This window comes from Phoca vitulina, unplaced genomic scaffold (genome assembly GCF_004348235.1).
Source record: "Phoca vitulina isolate PV1807 unplaced genomic scaffold, GSC_HSeal_1.0 scaffold7, whole genome shotgun sequence".
Classification (NCBI taxonomy): domain Eukaryota; kingdom Metazoa; phylum Chordata; class Mammalia; order Carnivora; family Phocidae; genus Phoca; species Phoca vitulina.
In genome coordinates, this window is record NW_022589710.1 from 43,628,177 (window position 1) to 43,647,239 (window position 19,063).

At 45.8% G+C, this 19,063-nt stretch overlaps 1 protein-coding gene and 1 pseudogene across 5 annotated transcripts in view; both read left to right on the forward strand.

Annotated features, from left to right (window-relative positions):
- Nucleotides 1–741: 741 nt before the first annotated feature.
- DCAF4 (DDB1 and CUL4 associated factor 4) overlaps nt 742–19,063 on the forward strand; it is a 33,240-nt gene continuing 14,918 nt past the window's right edge. For 3 of the 5 annotated variants that reach the window (XR_004299572.1, XM_032405500.1, XM_032405501.1), the window contains exons 1-9: nt 742–841; nt 7,756–7,798; nt 11,133–11,251; nt 12,106–12,299; nt 12,538–12,631; nt 14,718–14,821; nt 15,237–15,394; nt 16,315–16,397; nt 17,462–17,564. Coding sequence is in view for 3 of the 5 variants with exons in the window: in XM_032405500.1 (XP_032261391.1) it covers nt 12,546–12,631; nt 14,718–14,821; nt 15,237–15,394; nt 16,315–16,397; nt 17,462–17,564 (534 nt within the window). In the remaining 2 variants the exon portion in view is untranslated. Of the gene's footprint in view, nt 842–7,755; nt 7,799–11,132; nt 11,252–12,105; nt 12,300–12,537; nt 12,678–14,717; nt 14,822–15,236; nt 15,395–16,314; nt 16,398–17,461; nt 17,565–19,063 lie in introns of those variants that run through there. The other 2 variants (XM_032405502.1, XM_032405504.1) reach the window with 2 other exon arrangements.
- On the forward strand, nt 848–4,058 carry LOC116633127 (annotated as a pseudogene).

Genomic DNA, 19,063 nt, shown 5'->3' on the forward strand with positions numbered 1-19,063 from the left:
CACAGAACATTCTGGAAATATTAGTCGTACGAACAGACTTTGCGCTGAAGAGAACATCAGATCAACTTCATTGTTCAACAACAGAAGAAATGAAGGCACAAAAAAGAGAAGAGACTCGACCTAAGTCACACAACAAAGCAGGAAAACACAACTAGACCGAGAACTGACCCTCCATGACGGCCCTTTAGGCCACGCTCCTCTGCACCTTGGAGCCATACAGACCTAGGGTCAGCCGACTCAGCCACCTGCGATCACTGCCCAACACGTCACCACCTGTTTTCTCTCCCTCATCTCAGAGACCCCTTTGTCCTTCCCACAGTAAAATCTTTCCTCCCCCAAGTCTCAGGTTTAAAGATAGTAGCCCAGGGCGGCGAGAGGACGACTCTGGGCTGGATCAGTTGGCTGCGGACAGAGAAGGTACCCGTTGCTGGGTCAGACACCCAACTTCTTCAGAAGCCGACTCCTCCGAACTTCCGGGATCAGAACTCAGCCTCCTACCCCGCCCGGCCCCCCCCCCCACGCGACCGGCCCCGCCCCCCACGCGACCGGCCCCGCCCCAGACCCGCAGGCCGACACGCGGCCCACTCGCCTGGCCTGGGCGGAGCCGAGCTCCAATCTCCGCCCTCCCCCTAAGATCCATCCTATTGGCGTAGACAGTCAGAAGCCACGTCCAATGAGACGGAACGGGCGGCCGCCTGGTCCTATCCGCTGCGACAACACAAAAAACGGACGCAACTAACTGGCAGACGCTACACCGTGGTCTTTCCGGGTCCTTCCCCGCTTAGACCGTATTCCTGCGGGTCCCGGCCCTGAGGGCGAGCCGGAAAGGACCATCTACTAAGTAAGTGTCTGCCGCGGCGGTGGCCGTTGGCGTCGGTCCGGTAATCCTAATTACCCTGTTGGATTTTTAGGATGTTCTCACTTTTAAATATTACAGTTCTCCTGCGGCTGCTCTCCCTCAGAGCTCGGGGTGGGATGGGCCGTGGGGGAAGGCCCGAGAAAGGGGCGGGGAGCAGCGGAGCACGTGGAACGCCGGCCTGAGCGTGGCGTGGATGGGGGGCTGGGCCGGCGAGCTCCGGCTGCGCCGGCTCCGTGGGCGTGTACAGCCCGGCTCGTCCTGTCGGGTCGGTTCTGCAGCCGTAAACGGTGGAACGTGGGGGGACCCCGAGTGTCGCCGCTCTGTGTCGGACCCGAAAGAGCGTTTTATTAAGCCCTGGTGCTGAAGGTAGCACCCAACACCTGCCTCTGGCTGGAGCGCGGACCCTTGGTGGCCGTTTCCCTGAGAGTTCAGGTTGTGAGAACAGCTAACGCACCTTGAGCGCGTCCTGAGTGCTCCGCGCTGTGCTAACTGCTTTACAAGCCTTAACTAAGTTTCCCCCCCACCAGCCCTGTGAGGTAGGTAGGAGTACCTTTGTCAGACGCAGGAAGAGGCCTAGTGAGGTTTCGCTTGTCCAGGGTAACTGCTGAACTAGTCAGTAGCAGAGCCCGGGTTTGAACCCAGGCGTTCCGAGTTTACCGCCACACCGAGCCGTGTGTTGGCGAGAAAGCCACCTTTTCGTACTCGTGCCTTCGGGGTCCTGGACGCCTCATCGCGCCCCGCCCCCGCTGACCTCAGAAACGGTGATACCACCCCCTTCCCCCCGCCCACCGTGGGCGTGGGGTAGTCCACAGTCCTTGTCTTGTGACTGAAACAGCAAGGCGGAAAGAAAACTCTTAACTTCCTGGAGGAGACCGACAAAATTCCGAAATCCCAAAGTCTGGTTTTAAATAACAATGGAAATTACACTTGAGGTGGTGTTCGGTGGGTAACCAACCCCCGGGGCCTGACCAGCCGGGGTGAGATTCCTTTTTCTCCACTCTTTGTGTCCTGCTGGGTAAGATACTTAGTCCTGGAAGCCTCAGTTTCCTCATTTGTAAAAATAGAAAAACCAACTCAAGGTGGGCATGGCCAGCTCCTTGTAGAGGCCATTTTGTATTCGGCTTTACAAACCATTCAGCATTAGCATTTTCCGTATTACAGTCCGGTAGTCTCCATAATCGTAATTACCCCGTTGGATTTTTAGGATGTTCTCACTTTTAAGTATTATAGTTCTCCTGTAGTAAATCTTTTTTGTTTTTGAGATATAATTCACATACCGTAAAATCCACCATTTTAAAGGGTACAGTTCAGTGGGGTTTGTAATATATTCACAAGGTTGTGTGACTATCACCACGATCTTATTCCAGAACATTTTCATCACCCCAAAAAGAAACCCTGTGGCCCCAGTGTGGTCCAGGCAACTCAGAGGAGCTTTGTTGGACTCCAGGCCAGATGTTGAGGCCCAGCTGCCAGGGCCTCTCAACCTGAGGTCTTGGGTGGGGGAGATGGAGCCTCTTCCCACCCTGAATTTCAGCCCTGGGCTCCCAGCACACCTGCTGAGCAGAGGCCCAGGTAGAGGCTGCCCCACAGCCCCCTGGCATGGGGAGGTGTCTTGGGGGAGGGGGAGGGCCGGTTATCCAAGAAACTGTGGGATGTTCCAACCACAAGCCTTTGGGAGAGCTGTGCCAAATCTTGGCCATTCCTCTGGGGAGAACTGCCTGACTTCCAGGCCAAGCCAACTTCCAGATGAGATCCCACAACTGGGCCTTTACAGAGACTGTAGATTTGAAGCAGGGCCTGAAAAACTCGGGAATTTGCCAAACTTCGGGATTATTGACAAGCAGGGGTTCAGACTTGGAGCCAAAGGAGGTGAACCTTTGAAAGCTCTTGCAACCAAGGTAAAAATGAAACGGAATGACTTCATAGCAACATAACAGCAAAGAATGGAGAAGCTAAACTGAATTAGAAAGGGCAAGACTGCAAACCCATCTGATGGGCATGTTATTTCATGGGCAGAACCCAATTACAGGCAGCTGCAGTGGATGCTATCCAAACAGCTTTCATGTGGAGAAAGCTATTGGCAGTTCTGAAAAGCAAAGAGTAAAGGATACCAATACTGTATTTCAATTTTATCACTATTGAAAAGCATTTATTTAGCACTATTGAAAAGCACTAAAGCAAAGCATTAGAGGTATACACTGCTGCCTACCAAAATGCACCAAAGGTTGATGAGGAAGATTTACAGGTTTTTCAGAAGCTTTAGGTATCCACCAGATTATCAACCTCATTTAGATAATGTAAGAATGTTACCCAATGATCTAGCTCAGCCAGTAACTCCGGAAACCAAAAGGAAAGCTTTTGTGCACTGTGAGGCCAAGTGCTCCATCCCCAGGAATACCGAAGGAGCCGGACAAATCAAAAGCACAGCTCCTGGCTAGGTTTGCCAACAAACCTGTTGCCGAACAAACTCGGATAAACTCATCGCAAGTGAAGCCAGTAACTCAAGAGACCGGGGTTTGGAAAAGAGAAAGAGAAATTTATTTCAGGTGCCAGCAGCCAGAGGCGGTGGCAGACTCAAGCCTTAACTGACCTCTCAGCCCACAAGTTGGATACCTAGAGTTTTATAGGGAGAGGTTCAGAGGGGTACGTGCCAAAGAACAGACAGAGTGTGTGATCACAGGTTGGGGGGTTGGTATGTGTGCATCCCATGATCGTGGGCAGGGAGGGGATGTATGGGATGTAGTCTTTCTAGGCATTCTGTTGCTGTTGGGGCTTTTCTGGCCTGGCGGTTCCAATGTTCTGGTCATTGCAAAACCTCTTCATCAATGCCTCAAGAAAGCATGATTAGAAATAAGAGCAATAGGTTTCAGTTAGAGCTTGAGTTAGGCATCCTGTCTGTTTCTGATTTTAACTATTGGGATCTGTAGTTAAGCAAGAGGGCTCACTGACAACAAATTCAGAGTTTCCAGAGATCACTGTCAGCTAAGTATATATCTGCAACAGGACAGGTATCCACCTGTCGACTAAGAAAGGGTCAACAAGCAGATGATTGAGATGTTACAGAAGAAAATTAATTTTGTTTCCATTTTCATCTTAAAATGACTCAGAATCCAGGATTACAGTGGTACCCCTTATCCAGGGGGACACATTCCAAAACCCCCTGTGGATGCCTGAAACCATGGATAGTACCAAAACCTGTATATTCTGTTTTTTTCCTGTACAGACATACCTGTGATAAAGTTTAATTCATAAATTAGGCAGTAAGAGATGAACAACAATAACTGATAATCAAATAGAACAATTACAACAATATACTGTGATAAAAGGTATGTGAACGTGATCTGTCTCAAAATCTTACTGTACTGTACTCACCCTTTTTGTGATAATGTAAGATGATAAAATGCCTGTGCGATGAGACGACTTATAGACATTGTGACACGGCATTAGACTGTTAACTGATCTCCTGAGGATACATCCGGAGGAGGATTATCTGCTTCTGGACCTGATGGAGGATAACTGAACCCGGGGAAAGTGAAACTGGGTCAGGGGGTCTGCTGGACTGAATTGTAAAACTTTATACTGGCTTGCTATGTTAAACCTCAAAATGAAATGCTACTGAAAATAGGGGGGAAAAAATAAAGGAAGTTTGTGCTGACCTAAAATGAAGGTTTTAAAAAATATTACACACTCAGTCATTTTAACCTCTTACCTTGTGATGTGTGGTCTTTTTGTATAATCCCCTCCCCTCCTTTTTTTAAGATTATGGATTTCAAAGTGTTTCATATTATTGCACTATTCCTGATTGGGAATGCTATAGTAAGTAGATAACAGAAACCAAAAAAATCTGCCAATTCCAGTTCTTTAAGGTCGACTCCAGGAAAGGATCCTATCTAGTTGTTCTGATTAAAAAATTCTATTTCATGGGGCACCCGGGTGGCTCAGTCGATGAAGCATCCAATTCTTGATTTTGGCTCAGGTCGTGATCTCATGGTTGTGAGATCAAGCCCCGCATAGGGCTCGGTGCTGGGCTCTCTCTCCCTCTGCCCCTCATCCTACCCACTCTCTTAAAAAAATTCTATTTCATGAAGTGTTAAGTAAAAAGACAAGTTTGTTGTTTTTTTTTTTAACTTTTACTGAAACAAGTCTCATCATTTGATCTATATATTTACCTTTCAGTAAGTGTTTAATCAAAGTAAAGGAAATATGGTACTAGTGTATCAGTGTTTTATGAATGCACAGGCATAAATCTTAGTTTAAGTCACATTCAACCTGATTCTGGTTTTATTTTTTTATTTTTTTAAAGATTTTATTTATTTATTTGACAGAGAGAGACACAGCGAGAGAGGGAACAAAGTGGGGGCAGTGGGAGAGGGAGAAGCAGGATCCCCCGATCGATGTGGGGCTCGATCCCAGGACCCTGGGATCATGACCTGAGCCGAAGGCAGACGCTTAACGACTGAGCCACCCAGGCGCCCCCTGATTCTGGTTTTAAAACAAAACTGTCATAGTGAAGTATTATATATGTGACTATTGCTTTTGGTACCAAAGCTAAAAATTTGGTGGCATGAAAACATAAACAGGTACTCATGGAACATTATAAATCACTTAAAGTTTTATAAAAATTTTACTCAGCTACCACCTAGATAATGAAAGGATATAACAGTGACTCTTATTCCTAGAAATATAAAACAATTTAATCAGAGCCTTTATAAACTAATTTGGGGTGACTGGGAAAAGCACTTACTCATAACAGAAAAAAAGACTCCCAACAAGCTTCTTTCAAAAGGAATATTTGGGGGTGGAGGGATCTTTGTGCCGGTTAGTCATTCCCCATTCTCTGCCTTCTCTTCCCCTACTTTCAGCCCGCTGGAAACCACCTCTTCCAGTCCAATTTATTTTTTCCTTGTGCTTCAGGTGTTCTATCTAAGGAACCATTACTTAATCCATGATCATGATGATTTATATCTTTATTTTCTTCTAAGAGTTTTATAGTTTTAGGGGCACCTGGGTGGTGCAGTCAGTTAAGCGTCCAACTCTTGGTTTCAGCTCAGGTCGTGATCTCAGGGTTGTGGGATCAAGCCCTGTGTGGAGCTCTGCACTCAGTATGGAGTCTACTTGGGATTCCTCTCCCTCTCCCTCTACCCCTCCTGCTCATGCTCACGCTCACGCTCACGCTCTCTTTCTCTAAAAAAAAATCTTTTTTTTTTTTAAGTTTTATAGTTTTAGATATTGGATCCATTAGAGTTAATTTTTATATATGATGTGAAGTAGGGATTCAAATTCATTCTTTTGCAGGTGGATATCCAGTTGTCCTAGCGGTTGAAAATACTATTCTTTCGCCCACTGAATAGTCTTGGCACCTTTTTCAGAAACCAATTGGGGGGCACCTGGCTGGCTCAATTAGTAGAGCATGTGACTCTTAATCTCAGGGTCATGAGTTCAAGCCCCACATTGGGTGTAAAGCCCACTTAAAATTTTTTTAAAAATCAATTGGCCAGAGATCTTGTGGGTTTATTTCTGGACTCTCAGTTCTACTCCAATGATCTATATTTTTGTCTTTGTGCCACTACCACATTGCCTTAGTTACTGTAACTTTGTAGTAAGTTTTGAAATTGGGAAGTGTGAGTCCTCCATCTTTGCTCTTTCTCAAGATTTTTTTTTTTTTTTTAACTATTCTGGGCCCCTTGCCATTTCCATGTGAATTTAGGATCAGCTTGTCCATTTCTCAAAAAATAGCAATTGGAATTTTGATAGGGATTGCATTAAATCTCTAGATCAATTTGGAGGCCATCTTAAGTCTTCCAATTCCTGACATGGATGTTTTTCCATTTATTTAGGTCCTCTTTAATTTCTTTCATAGTGTTTTATAGTTTCTTTTGTAGTTTCAATATACAAGTTACCCACTTACCTTATTATATGTATTCCTAAGTTATTATTTTTGATGTTACTGTAAATGGAATTGTTTTCTTTAATTTCATTTTCAGATTGTATCTTGAAACTTTAACTCATGTATCTATCACCTCTAATAGTTTTACCGTGGATTCTTTAGGATTTTCTGTTTATAAGATCATGCCATCTACAAATAGAAGTACTTTTACTTTTTCTTTTCCTGTTTGAGTGTCTTTTATTTATTTTTCTTGACTAATTGCCCCTGGCTAGAACTTCCAGTATAATGTTGAATAGAAGTGGTGAGAATAGACATCCTCGTTTTGTTCCTGAATGGAGGAGGGGGTGGAGCTTGTACTTTTTCATCATAAAGTATGTTAGCTTTGAGTTTCTTGTAGATGCCCTTTATCAAGTTGAGGAAGTTACCTTCTATTCCTAGTTTTTAATCATGAGAGGCCATTGGATTTTACCCAATGCTTTTTCTGTATCTATTGAGATAGTCATATGGGGTTTTCCCCTACATTTATTCTATTAATATGCTGTATTACAGTGATTGATCTCCCTATGTTGAATCAACCTTGTATTCCTGGGATAAATCCTGCTTGCTCCTCATGTATAATCCTTTTCATATGCTTTTGGATTGGGTTTGCTAGTATTTTGTGTGTCTGTGTCCTAGATATATTGATATATAGTTTTCTTTATTTTTTTTAAGATTTTATTTATTTATTTGACAGAAAGAGACACAGCGAGAGAGGGAACACAAGCAGGGGGAGTGGGAGAGGGAGAAGCAGGCTTCCCGCGGAGCCGGGAGTCAAATGGCGGGGCTCGATCCCAGGATCCCAGGATTATGACCTGAGCTGAAGGCAGACACTCAACGACTGAGCCACCCAGGCACCCCAATATATAGTTTTCTTGTGATATCTTTGGTTTTGGTAACAGGGTAATACTAGTCTCATAAAGTGATTGGAAAGTTGTAGTAATTTTTATAATCTTTTGGATTATTTTTTTAGGATCGATTCCCAAAAGAAGGCTTGTACATTTTTAAATTACTTGGTAAGTATTGCCTGGTCATTTTCCAAAAAGTTAAATCATGTTTATTTGTTTGAGATTAACATTGTCTTTCCAGACTAATGGTCTCTCAGAAATTATTTCTCTTTACTCCTTCAAGTACTTAAAAGATTCTCTGAAAGGCAAAGCCAAGTCCAGCCTTTCACAACACATCTTAGTACCTGCCTGGCAGAGCAGCTCCAAAGGAGCCAGGATTCAGCATTTGATCCAGCAAATTGTTAGCACTTCTATCAAGAATAGAGTTTCTCCACCTCAGCACTGTTGCTGGATTAACTCGCAGTGTATTGGAAGATGGTTAGCATCAGTGGCTTTTTCTCACTAAATGGCAATAGCAGCCACCACCAGCCCCACCTCCTCCCCCCCAAGTTGTGACAAACAAAAATGTCTCCCATCATTGTCACATGTCCCCTGGTGGTTAAAATTGTCCTCATTAAGACACACTGATCTAAAAACTGATACATGCTGGATTTCCTATTACTATCCAATAAAATTATCTCTAATTTTGAAATCAAAGCCTCACTATATATTTGGCTTTGGATCTACATTTGTCTGAGTCTTTGTCACCATGTGTTGATGACTTTCAAATCTCTATCCTTAGCCTTGTTTCCTCTCTGGATTCCCAGAGCTTGTGTACAGTTGCCTGCCTTGGTGTTCTACAGGCATCTTGAGATTGGTTTGTTCAAAATGAGACTGATTCTCTTCTCTCCCCCAAACTGCTCTTCGTCCTTAATCTTGGTCTCCCAGGTCAGGACCCTACCAGTCAGTCATTTACTGGTTCTTCACTTTTCTGTCTCCACCTCTCCCATGAAATTCACCTCCTGAGTCTCTCTAAATTCAAGATCCTCTGTCCCAAGTGTCACTTCCATAGTGGGAAGGTTCATCTCCCCTGGCTTGCTGCAGCAGTCCTTAACTTCCAGCTTATTCTCTCTGCTACCTGTAAAGTGCCCTTTCCAACATGTGTGTCTAATCTTGTCAGAGCCCTCATGGGCTGGCCCTGCCTCCCATTCCAGCTTCATCCCGCAGCCCCTTGTACTTTAGGCTCTGGCCATACCAAACTGCTTGCAGGCCCCTTTCCTCACCCCCTTGCCTGACACTCATTCTTCCAGCTGCAGTTCAAACTCTGTCTCTCCTCCAGCCCTTCCACTCAAAGAATGACTCTTCTCCTTTGCTACACCTGGAGAGACCTGGGTCTTCACTTATGAGGCACTGCAGGAATCGGTTCATTCACGACTATGTCCCTGGTGATCAGCAAGTGTCTTGAGAATGGGAACCACAGTTTATTTATCTCTGCCTGCTCCCCAGGGCCCAGTGGGCCCTCCGTAAATCTGTGTTGAATAGCAAATGAAAATGCCTAGAGCAGAAAGGGGCTACCTGGGATTTTAAAGTAGCTGCAGGGTTGTTTGGGTTTGTTTTTTGTTTAGTTCAGTGAACATTTACTGAGAACCAACTAGGTCATGGGTGTTAGGAACAGAGGGAACAAGGCAAAAGGCAAGATCTTTGCTTAGAGAATTCACATTACACCTAATATGAGATGGGAGTACAAAGTTTAGTACAGAGTGATAAGGGCAAGCATAATGCATAAAGTGGATACTGAGAGTGAACTATGTCTGCATTAGGGGAAGACACTCTCCCCACCCCTGAAATAGGCTTAAAAGTACGAAAAGGTATCATTTCATCCCACTCTAACCCTTTCTGTGTTCAGTCAACTTCTATTTATCGTGACTTTTTTAAATGACTTTGGCTTGATCATGTTTATTAAATCAGTTAATGTCGTCAGCCTCTCCTTGTGTTGCAGTACCTGACCCTGTGTTTGTGTGAGTTAGTGGTTTAGAAATGTTCCAAAATCAGCAGTCACCAGTTATTTCATTATTTACTATGTCCTTGATTTTGCGCCCCTCTTTTGAGGATACAGGCATGCCATGCGCCTGCCTCCTGATCTGAAGCCTTTGACTTACCATTATATGTGTTCTTCAGTGTAGTCCTGCATTATTTCATAATTAAAGCAAACTGGAGTCCTATATACAGAATGTGCAATCTAGAGAAATTTTTATCTTTTTATAGAGTTGCTGATAATAACCTTTAGGTCAATATGGCTTCTTTTTCTTACCAGTTTTCTTAACACTGGCCCTATTTCCCTTCCTCTGCATAGGTGCCTCTTAGCTTGTAACTTAACTAGTTAGTAAATACAACTTTATTCGTAAATAAAGATTAAGGTAATTGATCCTTAGGGAGACCCATGCGTGTGGTGTCCAGGAGCCATGAAAGTGGGTTGCTTAGGAAAGTGAATAAAGTTATTATACTATTGGACAGGGGTGAGGGCGGCAGTGGTATTTACAGAGAAGGGAAATATGGATAGGTACAAGAGCAGACAGGGAAGTAGGGAGAGATTCTGGGCTCTGAACCTGCTGAGTCTGCTGTCGCTGTGGAAGGAGGAGTGGCAGTAGAAGTTGATGCCCAGGAGGGATGCTAGGGATTGGAGATGAACCTGTGTTGGCAGGTGAGATGGTATATGTATGAAAAGAAGAGGATCTAGGACAGAACAGTAGAAAACAGATACAGGGCAGGTGACCCAAGAGAAAGCTATTCCAGAAGCCAAAGGAAGAGTGAAGCTTCATGGCTTCACATGTTTTAGGAATAAGGGCTAAATAGAGACAACTAACTTTGGCAGGTAGGGGGATCATTAGTTAAATACCTCACAAGAGCATTTGAGCAGAAAGGCAAGGGAGGAGCCCTAACTGCAGTGGGTTGAAGAGTGACTGGGAAACAAGCAGTGGGATGTGTGCACATAGACCACATGCTCAGGATATCCTCTTCCTTTCGGGTCAGAGATGAAGCACATACAAATGAAAAACCTGAGCATGTCCATAGGTGAGGTAAGGACAGGGGAAATTGGTTAAACATACGGGGAAGGTATCTGTAGGGTCTGAGAAGGAATGAGAGCAATAGCCAGGTGGGGTGGGTTTGCCAGGAAAAGGCACAAGGACACCCGTTTCTCCCAAGACTAGCGGGAAGACCATTGGAAATATTAAAGGCAGGTATTTGTGGAAGGGAAGGGAGAGAAGTTGGGAGTATTCATACCTGGCAACATCTCTCTTCTCTGTGAGGTAGGGAGCTATGCTAGCAAGGAAGGAGGACTGGAAGAAAGCGGAAAGGGATATGTTGGGACAGGGATAACACCCTGAGCTGTCAGGAGTGACTCAGACTAGGAATAATTAAAGTCATTTAATTCATCAGAGGATGAAAATAAGATATTTCTCATAGCTCCACCTCAGCACAGCTACATGCTTTTCTTCAGTGGTGCTTATTAATTCTGGCACAGGACTGGAGAGCATCTGGTGCAAGTAATCCAGGTTGTGGAATGGCCCCGTGGGGGCGGCAGACTGACTGTCTGAAGCAAGCAAACTGAGGCCTTGGTTACAGAATTCGCAAAATGTTGGGGTAAGTACTGGACCGGGAGTGCAGACTTCTGGTGCTCTGATGCCAACAGGCATTCCCCACTCAGAAGGAGAAGTTGGGAAATAAAGGCAAATAGTTTTCTAATCTATTCTTGGGTTTCATTCAGCCCTAGAAATGTTTTTCTAATTTTGTTATGGCATTTGAATGTGGTTTTAAAGTATAATCAGTAAAAAATAAATAAAAGCATATTCAGTAAGATATCATCACTGTCTCCTGTGAGTGGGGGAAAAATCAAGCGTTGGGAAGGCATGGAACTCACAACAGCTGGTCCATGTACCATTTTGGTCTTTTTAAGAACTCTTAATGTGTCGGGCGCCTGGGTGGCTCAGTCGTTAAGCGTCTGCCTTCGGCTCAGGTCATGATCCCAGGGTCCTGGGATCGAGCCCCGCCATCGGGCTCCCTGCTCGGTGGGAAGCCTGCTTCTCCTTCTCCCACTCTCCCTGCTTGTGTTCCCTCTCTCGCTGTCTCTCTCTGTCAAATAAATAAAGAAAATCTTAAAAAAAAAAAAAAAAACCTCTTAATGTGATTCCCAATGTTGAAACTGGCAGTTAAGTGATAGATTCAGGCTATACAAGAAAGGACTTGAAAAAGCCACCTGAAAGATGGCAATATCAGTAAGAAGTGTTCTTTTCTCATTCCTTATTTAAAAAAAAAAAAATGCATGTGCACATCTGTCCCTTTAACAGCTTGCTTACTTCGGGAAGCTAAAACCTTTATAAAGCACGTTGAGAAATCCTACACACGGGCTGTTGTTTAACTGTGTTCACAGTTTTCCCTGCTCAGTGCTGGAATTGTGTAGGAGAAAGTGCTCACTGTCAACTATTCTCTATGAATAGGGATGTGTGTGGATTGAAAGAAAAATTATATGCTCTGGTGTTATCTGGTAAAGAAAAGAAAGAAGAATAACCTAAGAGTTCTCATGCCAGCTTCAGCTGCCATCTAAAGTACTTGCGAGAATCTGTCATCACCTCACACAGTGACCCAAGGAAGCGAAGGTCAGCAGATTGGCAGGCCAGGTGTCAACTGTGAGGTAAGAACTGTAGCTGGAGAAGTGGCCCCAGAAGCCTGGGGTCTCATCGCTGTCTCCACCTGGAGGCAGCCCTTACAGGCGAGGCGTGGTGTGGTGGCTCCAGTGAGAACCCAGGTCGGGCCACCCCCTTGCCTAGCTCCGAGCATGGAGGAGCTGTCAAGCAGACAGCAAAGCACGTGCATGCGCGTGCGCGCGCACACACACATTTGCATGTGAACTTGCTTTTTTTCTCTTTTAGGAGAAGAAATGCATAAAAACAGCTGGCAGAATAGAAGACGTGGGAGAAGGAGCAACCAGAACCCTCGGTTCAGGCAACAGGGTTCTGACGAGAGGCAAGTGCTGCTACCCGGGACCACGCGAGCCCTGTGGCAGCCTCAGGTGTGCGCGAGTCACCAGGGCTGTCACCGCAGCGCAGGGTTTGAGGGGGGCGCCGCTGCCGCAGGTCAGCCCGCCTGCTGCGCTTGGAGTAGTCAGGAGATATGGCCACGCTCTTTCTTTTCAGAGTGACCATGACCTCTGGCCAGAGCGTTAGCCAGAGGCTTGGAAGTAGACAGTATCAGATAGAACTGGAAAGCTATTTTTCTAGTTTGCACTTTTTCTGTCTCTCTCCCTTTTTTCCCAGCCAATGAAAATAGCTTCTTGGAGATCTAATTTCATTAATTCAGCCTAAGTCCTTAGAAAGGCTAAATATATCATACTGTATTTAATGAACGCAAAAGTGTATACAGAATAATACAGTGAACATCATGTACCCACTACCCCGCTTAGAAAGTAAAACCTAGTCTATACTGAGTTGAAGTCCCCAGTGCAAACATTTTACACTTTCAGCTTATTGTTCTTATGGCCAGAAGTCCTTTTGGCCCTGGACTGTGAGGTGTCCTCTCCTGGTGTGGGCGGGTTATCTTGTGCTGAGACTAGATTGTATTTCCTTCGTGCAGAAGTCTTTGCACCAGAAGAGGCCCACATGCCAATTTTAAAACTCTTCCACACTTCAGACCTCCTCCTAAAATGGACAGATTTCTAGCTACAGGGTCAGAAGATGACAAATACCAAGATGCTTCTCTAGAACAGGTAAACCTAAACAGTAACAAAAACCATCAAAATATTGCGGAAAGAACAGGGCTTCAGAATTAGGAGGTCCGGATTTGACATTCTGCCTTCTCCTATATGAATTTGGGCAAGTTACTTAATCATTCTGAGTCACTCTTATACAAAAGAGAGGTTTGCAATACTGCATGGAAAGCCTCTGATGGGCTGCTTGGCTCTGAGTAGGCCCTTCATACATGGTGGGGCAGAATAAAATCTATTATTCTAAGCCAGAATCGCAGACTTGACCCATATTGTAGAACGATCAGGACAGTGCCCAATGTTTGTATGTTTCATAAGGAGAACCATGGATATTTTTTGGGCCCCAGGCCTTCCCACAAGAGTACAATGTGTAGCAAAATGTGATCTGTGCAAGAAGAGAGTCTCAACTCTGCTTTGGCAGAGTCATGTGGAAACACGCTGGGCAGCCACCTTCTGGGCTCTGTGTGGAAAGAATGGAGCAGCAGTCCTTGGACTAGAAATGTAGACATTTGTTGTGACACTGAATCCTTCCTCCTCTTGCTGCTGATCACACATGAGCTGCCTCAGAAAGCTCCAGGCCATAAAAAGGGAGAATAAATAATTTTCTCTGAAACTGCATGGTTAGTATTTACAGACAAAAGAGAAAGTTCTTTCATTCCTTCAGCATACTTATTCAATTTGTATTCCTTTGGGGAATGGGGAGGAAGTTCTTGATTTTAAAGCAGATTTTGTCAGGATTCTAAAATTAGGTGTTTTGCTCTATCATTATATCCTTCAGCCTGTAATTGCCACAGAAGCTGCTTGTAGCTTTGCAAATCAACTGTTTAAACCATGGCTCTATCCCAGTATTAAGTGAGCAAATCACCTCTGTGCCCTGAACGCCAGTTTCTCCACCTGTAAGGTGGTGTGCCCAAGTAAAATTTAAACCCTTTGTATTGCTAAATCCAGTAAAGAATAAAATGCACCTGGCTTTGTAACTGCTGTTGAACTGACAAATGAGCCTAGCTGGTAATATTCTTATTGGCAAAGATTATTCCTCTTTTCATCTGGAAATTTCAAAAAGACCTTACAAAATGCTCAAGTGAGGAGATAAGGAAAGGGACTTACTGTGACACACATCCTGTTAAGGATGAGGAACCAAAACCTTGTCCTAACTTTTGTATATTTGAAGTAGGTAAACTGCTTTCAAGGAGAAGGGAGAGGTCAGGGCTCCCCAAGTAATCAGAAGGGTCAGAGGGCTGGGGTGAAGGCCATGGAACTGCCTGAACTGACCCCTGCAGGATCCTACGGTAAGAGAATGACTGGGACTCCAGCCCTTCACTGTGAGTTACTATGACTATGTGTCAACAGGGGTAACTCAGTGACACAGCAAAGCTCACAGGATTCTGGCCATGTTGGCGATGACGAGGCCCCATCAACCTCATCCGGCACAGCTGGGAGCTCTTCCGTGCCAGGTGAGGCTGTCGTTGGACAGTAGACCTCCTGTGGCCCTGCCTGTGGGGAAAGATGAAACCTCGTCCCGCCTCATCATCTGGTTACGTCTGCTTGGGCTGCCCTGCTTAGCCCTATGTGTCTTCACTTGCATGTGGGTACACTCCGTGTGGGTCACCAGCCCTTTCCTGGCTTGGAGGAAATTTCGGAGCAAATTGAAACACTAACTAAACATCCTGGCTGTGTCAGGAATGGGGATCCTGAGGCAGACGGCTCCCCCCATGGGCACAGGATGGTGACTGACAACGTTAGCCCACCTCCTGCCCCTCAGAACAGGCAGACATCTGTGGGGTGGTGTGGACAGACCCCTGGGTTCCTTCAGAGGTGGGTCCATGCAGTGTTCTAAGTTGAAGTGGATTTCATTTCTTTTGACTAAAGATCTGCCAGGGTATTACTTTGACCCTGAAAAGAAACGATACTTCCGCTTGCTCCCTGGACATAACAACTGCAACCCCCTCACAAAGGAGGGCATCCGGCAGAAGGAGATGGAAAGCAAAAGGCTACAGCTGCTGGAGGAAGAAGACAAGCAGAAAAAGGTGGGCTCCACACTCCTGGTGGCCACCCTGTCCCCTCCACTGGTGATGGGAGGTGCCGATTAGATGCCCCTATAACACTTAGCATGGTGCACTTGTGGGTGTGGCATTGAGCTCCCCCTATAGGGATCTGATGAAGAGATTCTGATGAGAACAGGCAAGAAATCTCCCACCGCCCCTTTTCTTACCTGTGAAGTTTCTTTTCTTTTTTTTTTTTTTTTTTAAGATTTTTTATTTATTTGAGAGAGAGAATGAGATAGAGCATGAGAAGGGGGAGGATCAGAGGGAGAAGCAGACTCCCTGCTGAGCAGGGAGCCCAGTGTGGGACTCGATCCCGGGACTCCAGGATCATGACCTGAGCCGAAGGCAGTTGCTTAACCAACTGAGCCACCCAGGCGCCCTACCTGCGAAGTTTCATCAGTGATTCTCACATCTTGTCGTTCCCCAGAGGAATCTTGGGAATTGGTATGATACAGTTTCAGTAACTGTATATCTTAAATAGAAAACCAAGGTGTGTGGATATGAGGATTTCCTGCATCCCTTCTGGGGATTAAATGCCAGGACCTTTCAGTGGTTTAGGGGGGCTCCGTGGTCACCCCTGGTCAAACGGAAAGCATGGTGAAGACCCGAGTGACCAGTGCGGTTCTTGTGCTCACTAGTGGGGTGGCTTCATCTCTTCACCTGGCTCCCCAGGTAAATTGATGGGGAGCTTAGACATGGGCACCAGGCCAACTTTCCAGCTCACATGTGCTTTCTTGTGATGGACTTTTCCTCTTGCCAAGGAGAGGAGACCGTCAGATCTGTATGCATGTAATTTCTGCCAACTTAGTACACCTGCTTCTTCATTAGATCCTATGAAACTAGAAACATTCTCCATTATCCCATAACCTAAAACTTCATTGAATCTTTTTGGTTTTATTTAGAAAATAGCCAGAATGGGCTTTAATGCATCTTCATTGCTACAGAAAAGCAAGCTGGGTTTTCTCAATGTCACCAGTTACTGCCGGTAAGACAAAGCCTCGTTAAGCTTTTTCCATGAATGTTCTTTTCCTGTTTCTTATTTCCATGGTCCAAGAAGCCAGTCAGGATAGAGCACATAACCACTCTGAGGAGTCCTCACAGTTGGGGGCGGGGGTGAGGGGGGAGGAGCATAGCCTGCCTTCTGCTAAAACCAGCCCTGAGAAAATCATTTCCCTTTAGAGCAAGGGGAGAGTCTCCTGCAGGAGGCCACAGAGGGAGAAGGGGTCTAGGCAGAGAAACTCAGCAGAAGTTTCTCAAGACGTTTTCTCTGTGTTACTCGAAATCATTGTCAGTGTAATGAAGGTCCTATAACTTCATTACCATGAGATTTCTGCCTCCTCCCCTTCCAATCAGTTGTCACCCAAAAGAGAGCATTAAAGGGATGTATGTGTACTAAACTTCATATACTTGTGATGACTGATACTCCAACTAAAACCCTGTGAGCTAGGTTGGTACTTCCCCCAGTTTTCAGAAGAGACTGAGGCTCAGAATAGAGCGATTGGCTCAAGGCAAAGCTAGAAAGGGCGGGCCACGCAAGGGTTACCCGCCAGAGTAGGTAGGGCAGGTCTCTCCTGTATTCCCCTCTTCAGAAGGAAAAGAGTTAAGGTCTAGTTAGATCTCTCTTCACCTTAAAACCTGCTTTGTTCTTAGTGGGGTGGTGGCCGTGATATGGAGAGGGAAGGGTCTCCATACCTGGTTCTTACTAATTGGGCTCTCTTCTTCGGCATGCTGTTTCATTTCTCAGGCACATTCTTTTCATCTCGAGAAAGAGTTGTACTAGATGATCCAAAAACAAATTTGTCTAGTTCTAACTTTCTTTGACCCTGTGGATGGTCCACCCATTTCTTGGCCTTAGTTTTCCTAAGAGTTCTATAATTGAGATAATTTGGGATCCCGCTCAGCTCCCTTGCTGAGAATTACTCGGGAGGAGAGTCGGCTGACTAGGGGAGGTGGTCTCCAGGGTGTGGGCCAGGGCAGAGCCTCGGAGTCTGCTTCATGGGTGTCTAGGCACAGTGTCCATGCCCTCCCCGCCCCTCTTTCCCTCTGCAGTTTAGCTCATGAGCTGCGAGTGAGCTGCATGCAGAGGAAAAAGGTCCAGATTCAGAGCTCGGATCCCTCCGCTTTGGCAAGCGACCGATTTAACCTCATACTGGTGAGTGGGAGGGAGCTCCCTGTGGGTGCCAGAGGTACAGCTTTTATCCCCTGACACTGCGTGGCTTAACCTTGGCTTTCATCAGGCCTAGTTATGTGGAAGCCAGTGCCATGAAAGCAGGCAGTGTCCCCTTGGTTTTACAGTTCTAACGTGTGCCTGCTGGCTACCCGCTAGCAGGTGCTGAGCTGGCAGGGCAGGCCGTGCTGACAATGCTCACCCGCACTGCAGCTCTGTCGTTCAGTCTGAGAGCCTGGGCCCACCACACATTGACTGAGAACTGTCACAAAGTAATTTTCCCTTGGGTGTGTTGGGTACAGACTGAAAGATATGCAGTGGACTAGGGGCTTCTAATCCTTCGTATAGTGGGGCAGTATCTGGTAGCCACACCTGAAGCTCCAGGGTCCTTCAGTAGCAACCATGTGTTATTCCCTTGCTCGCTGGCTCTGACCTGAGCAGCAGGGGCCCACAGGCCTGGACTCCTGGGCCTGCACATCTGGCACACCTTTATCATATCATTTACAGGGAGCAGAGAGTCTTCTCTTCGTTAGGTTAGACCTGGGCTGGAAGCCAAGGCTAAAGCCAGAGCCAACTGCTTGAACCCAGAGTTCAGAGAAACGTTGGCAGAGGACCTCATGGTCCGCCGAGTTAGACTAGAAGCTCGAGGTTACAGGAGAGCATGGCCTGCCCTGCAAGCCCTGTCCTTCCTGGAGGCCGGGGAAAGGCTAAGGAGAATGGGAGAAGGATCCAGATTGGATCCTGCTGGACAGGACTGGAATCTGAAGCCACAGAGCTGACCCTTGAGGTCTTGCCCCAGGAGACCTCAACAGGAGAACCCTTACATAAGGGGTATTCCAGGACTCACATTCTCTCCTGTGGCTTTACTCCCCCAAGGGTCTGGGGGTACGATTTGACCTGAATCAGTAGAATATTTTCTTGCGGTTCATTCTCCTCAGGAGCCCCTTCCCTCGGGTTCCTCGGTAAAACTAGGTAGGGATGCACATGCTGCTTAGTATGGCCCGAGCCCCCAGTCTTCATGCTTCACCTCACACAGGCCTTGCACTGGCTCAGAGACCTTCCCAGTCACCCGGAGTTAGAGCTGATTGGCTGGCTGTGTGGACTGGAGTTTTGGGAAGGGTGCTTTGCCACCCAGAGATCAGTTTTTCCACTCTGATTCTAGTCACTGTAATGATTCTTCAGGAAGCGTGCTTTCTGAATAAATTTGGAAAGTGAATACATTTTCACCAGCATCCAAACCCATGTATGTGTATATAAATATATGTAAAACACGTTTTGTTGTGAAGTAATTAGTAATCACATTTTTTAAGTGGAAAAAAAACTCAGATCCCAATGCAGTCTTTTCTATTGTAATTTTTTTTCAGTGCAGTGGGCTTGCCTTTTTTTTTTTTTTTTACTTGGTGGGGAGAAAAGTGCTTGTGTAATGGGAATCCAATTTTGTATCCTCCTTTTACCCCTTCACAGGGATACAACTAGCATTTTCC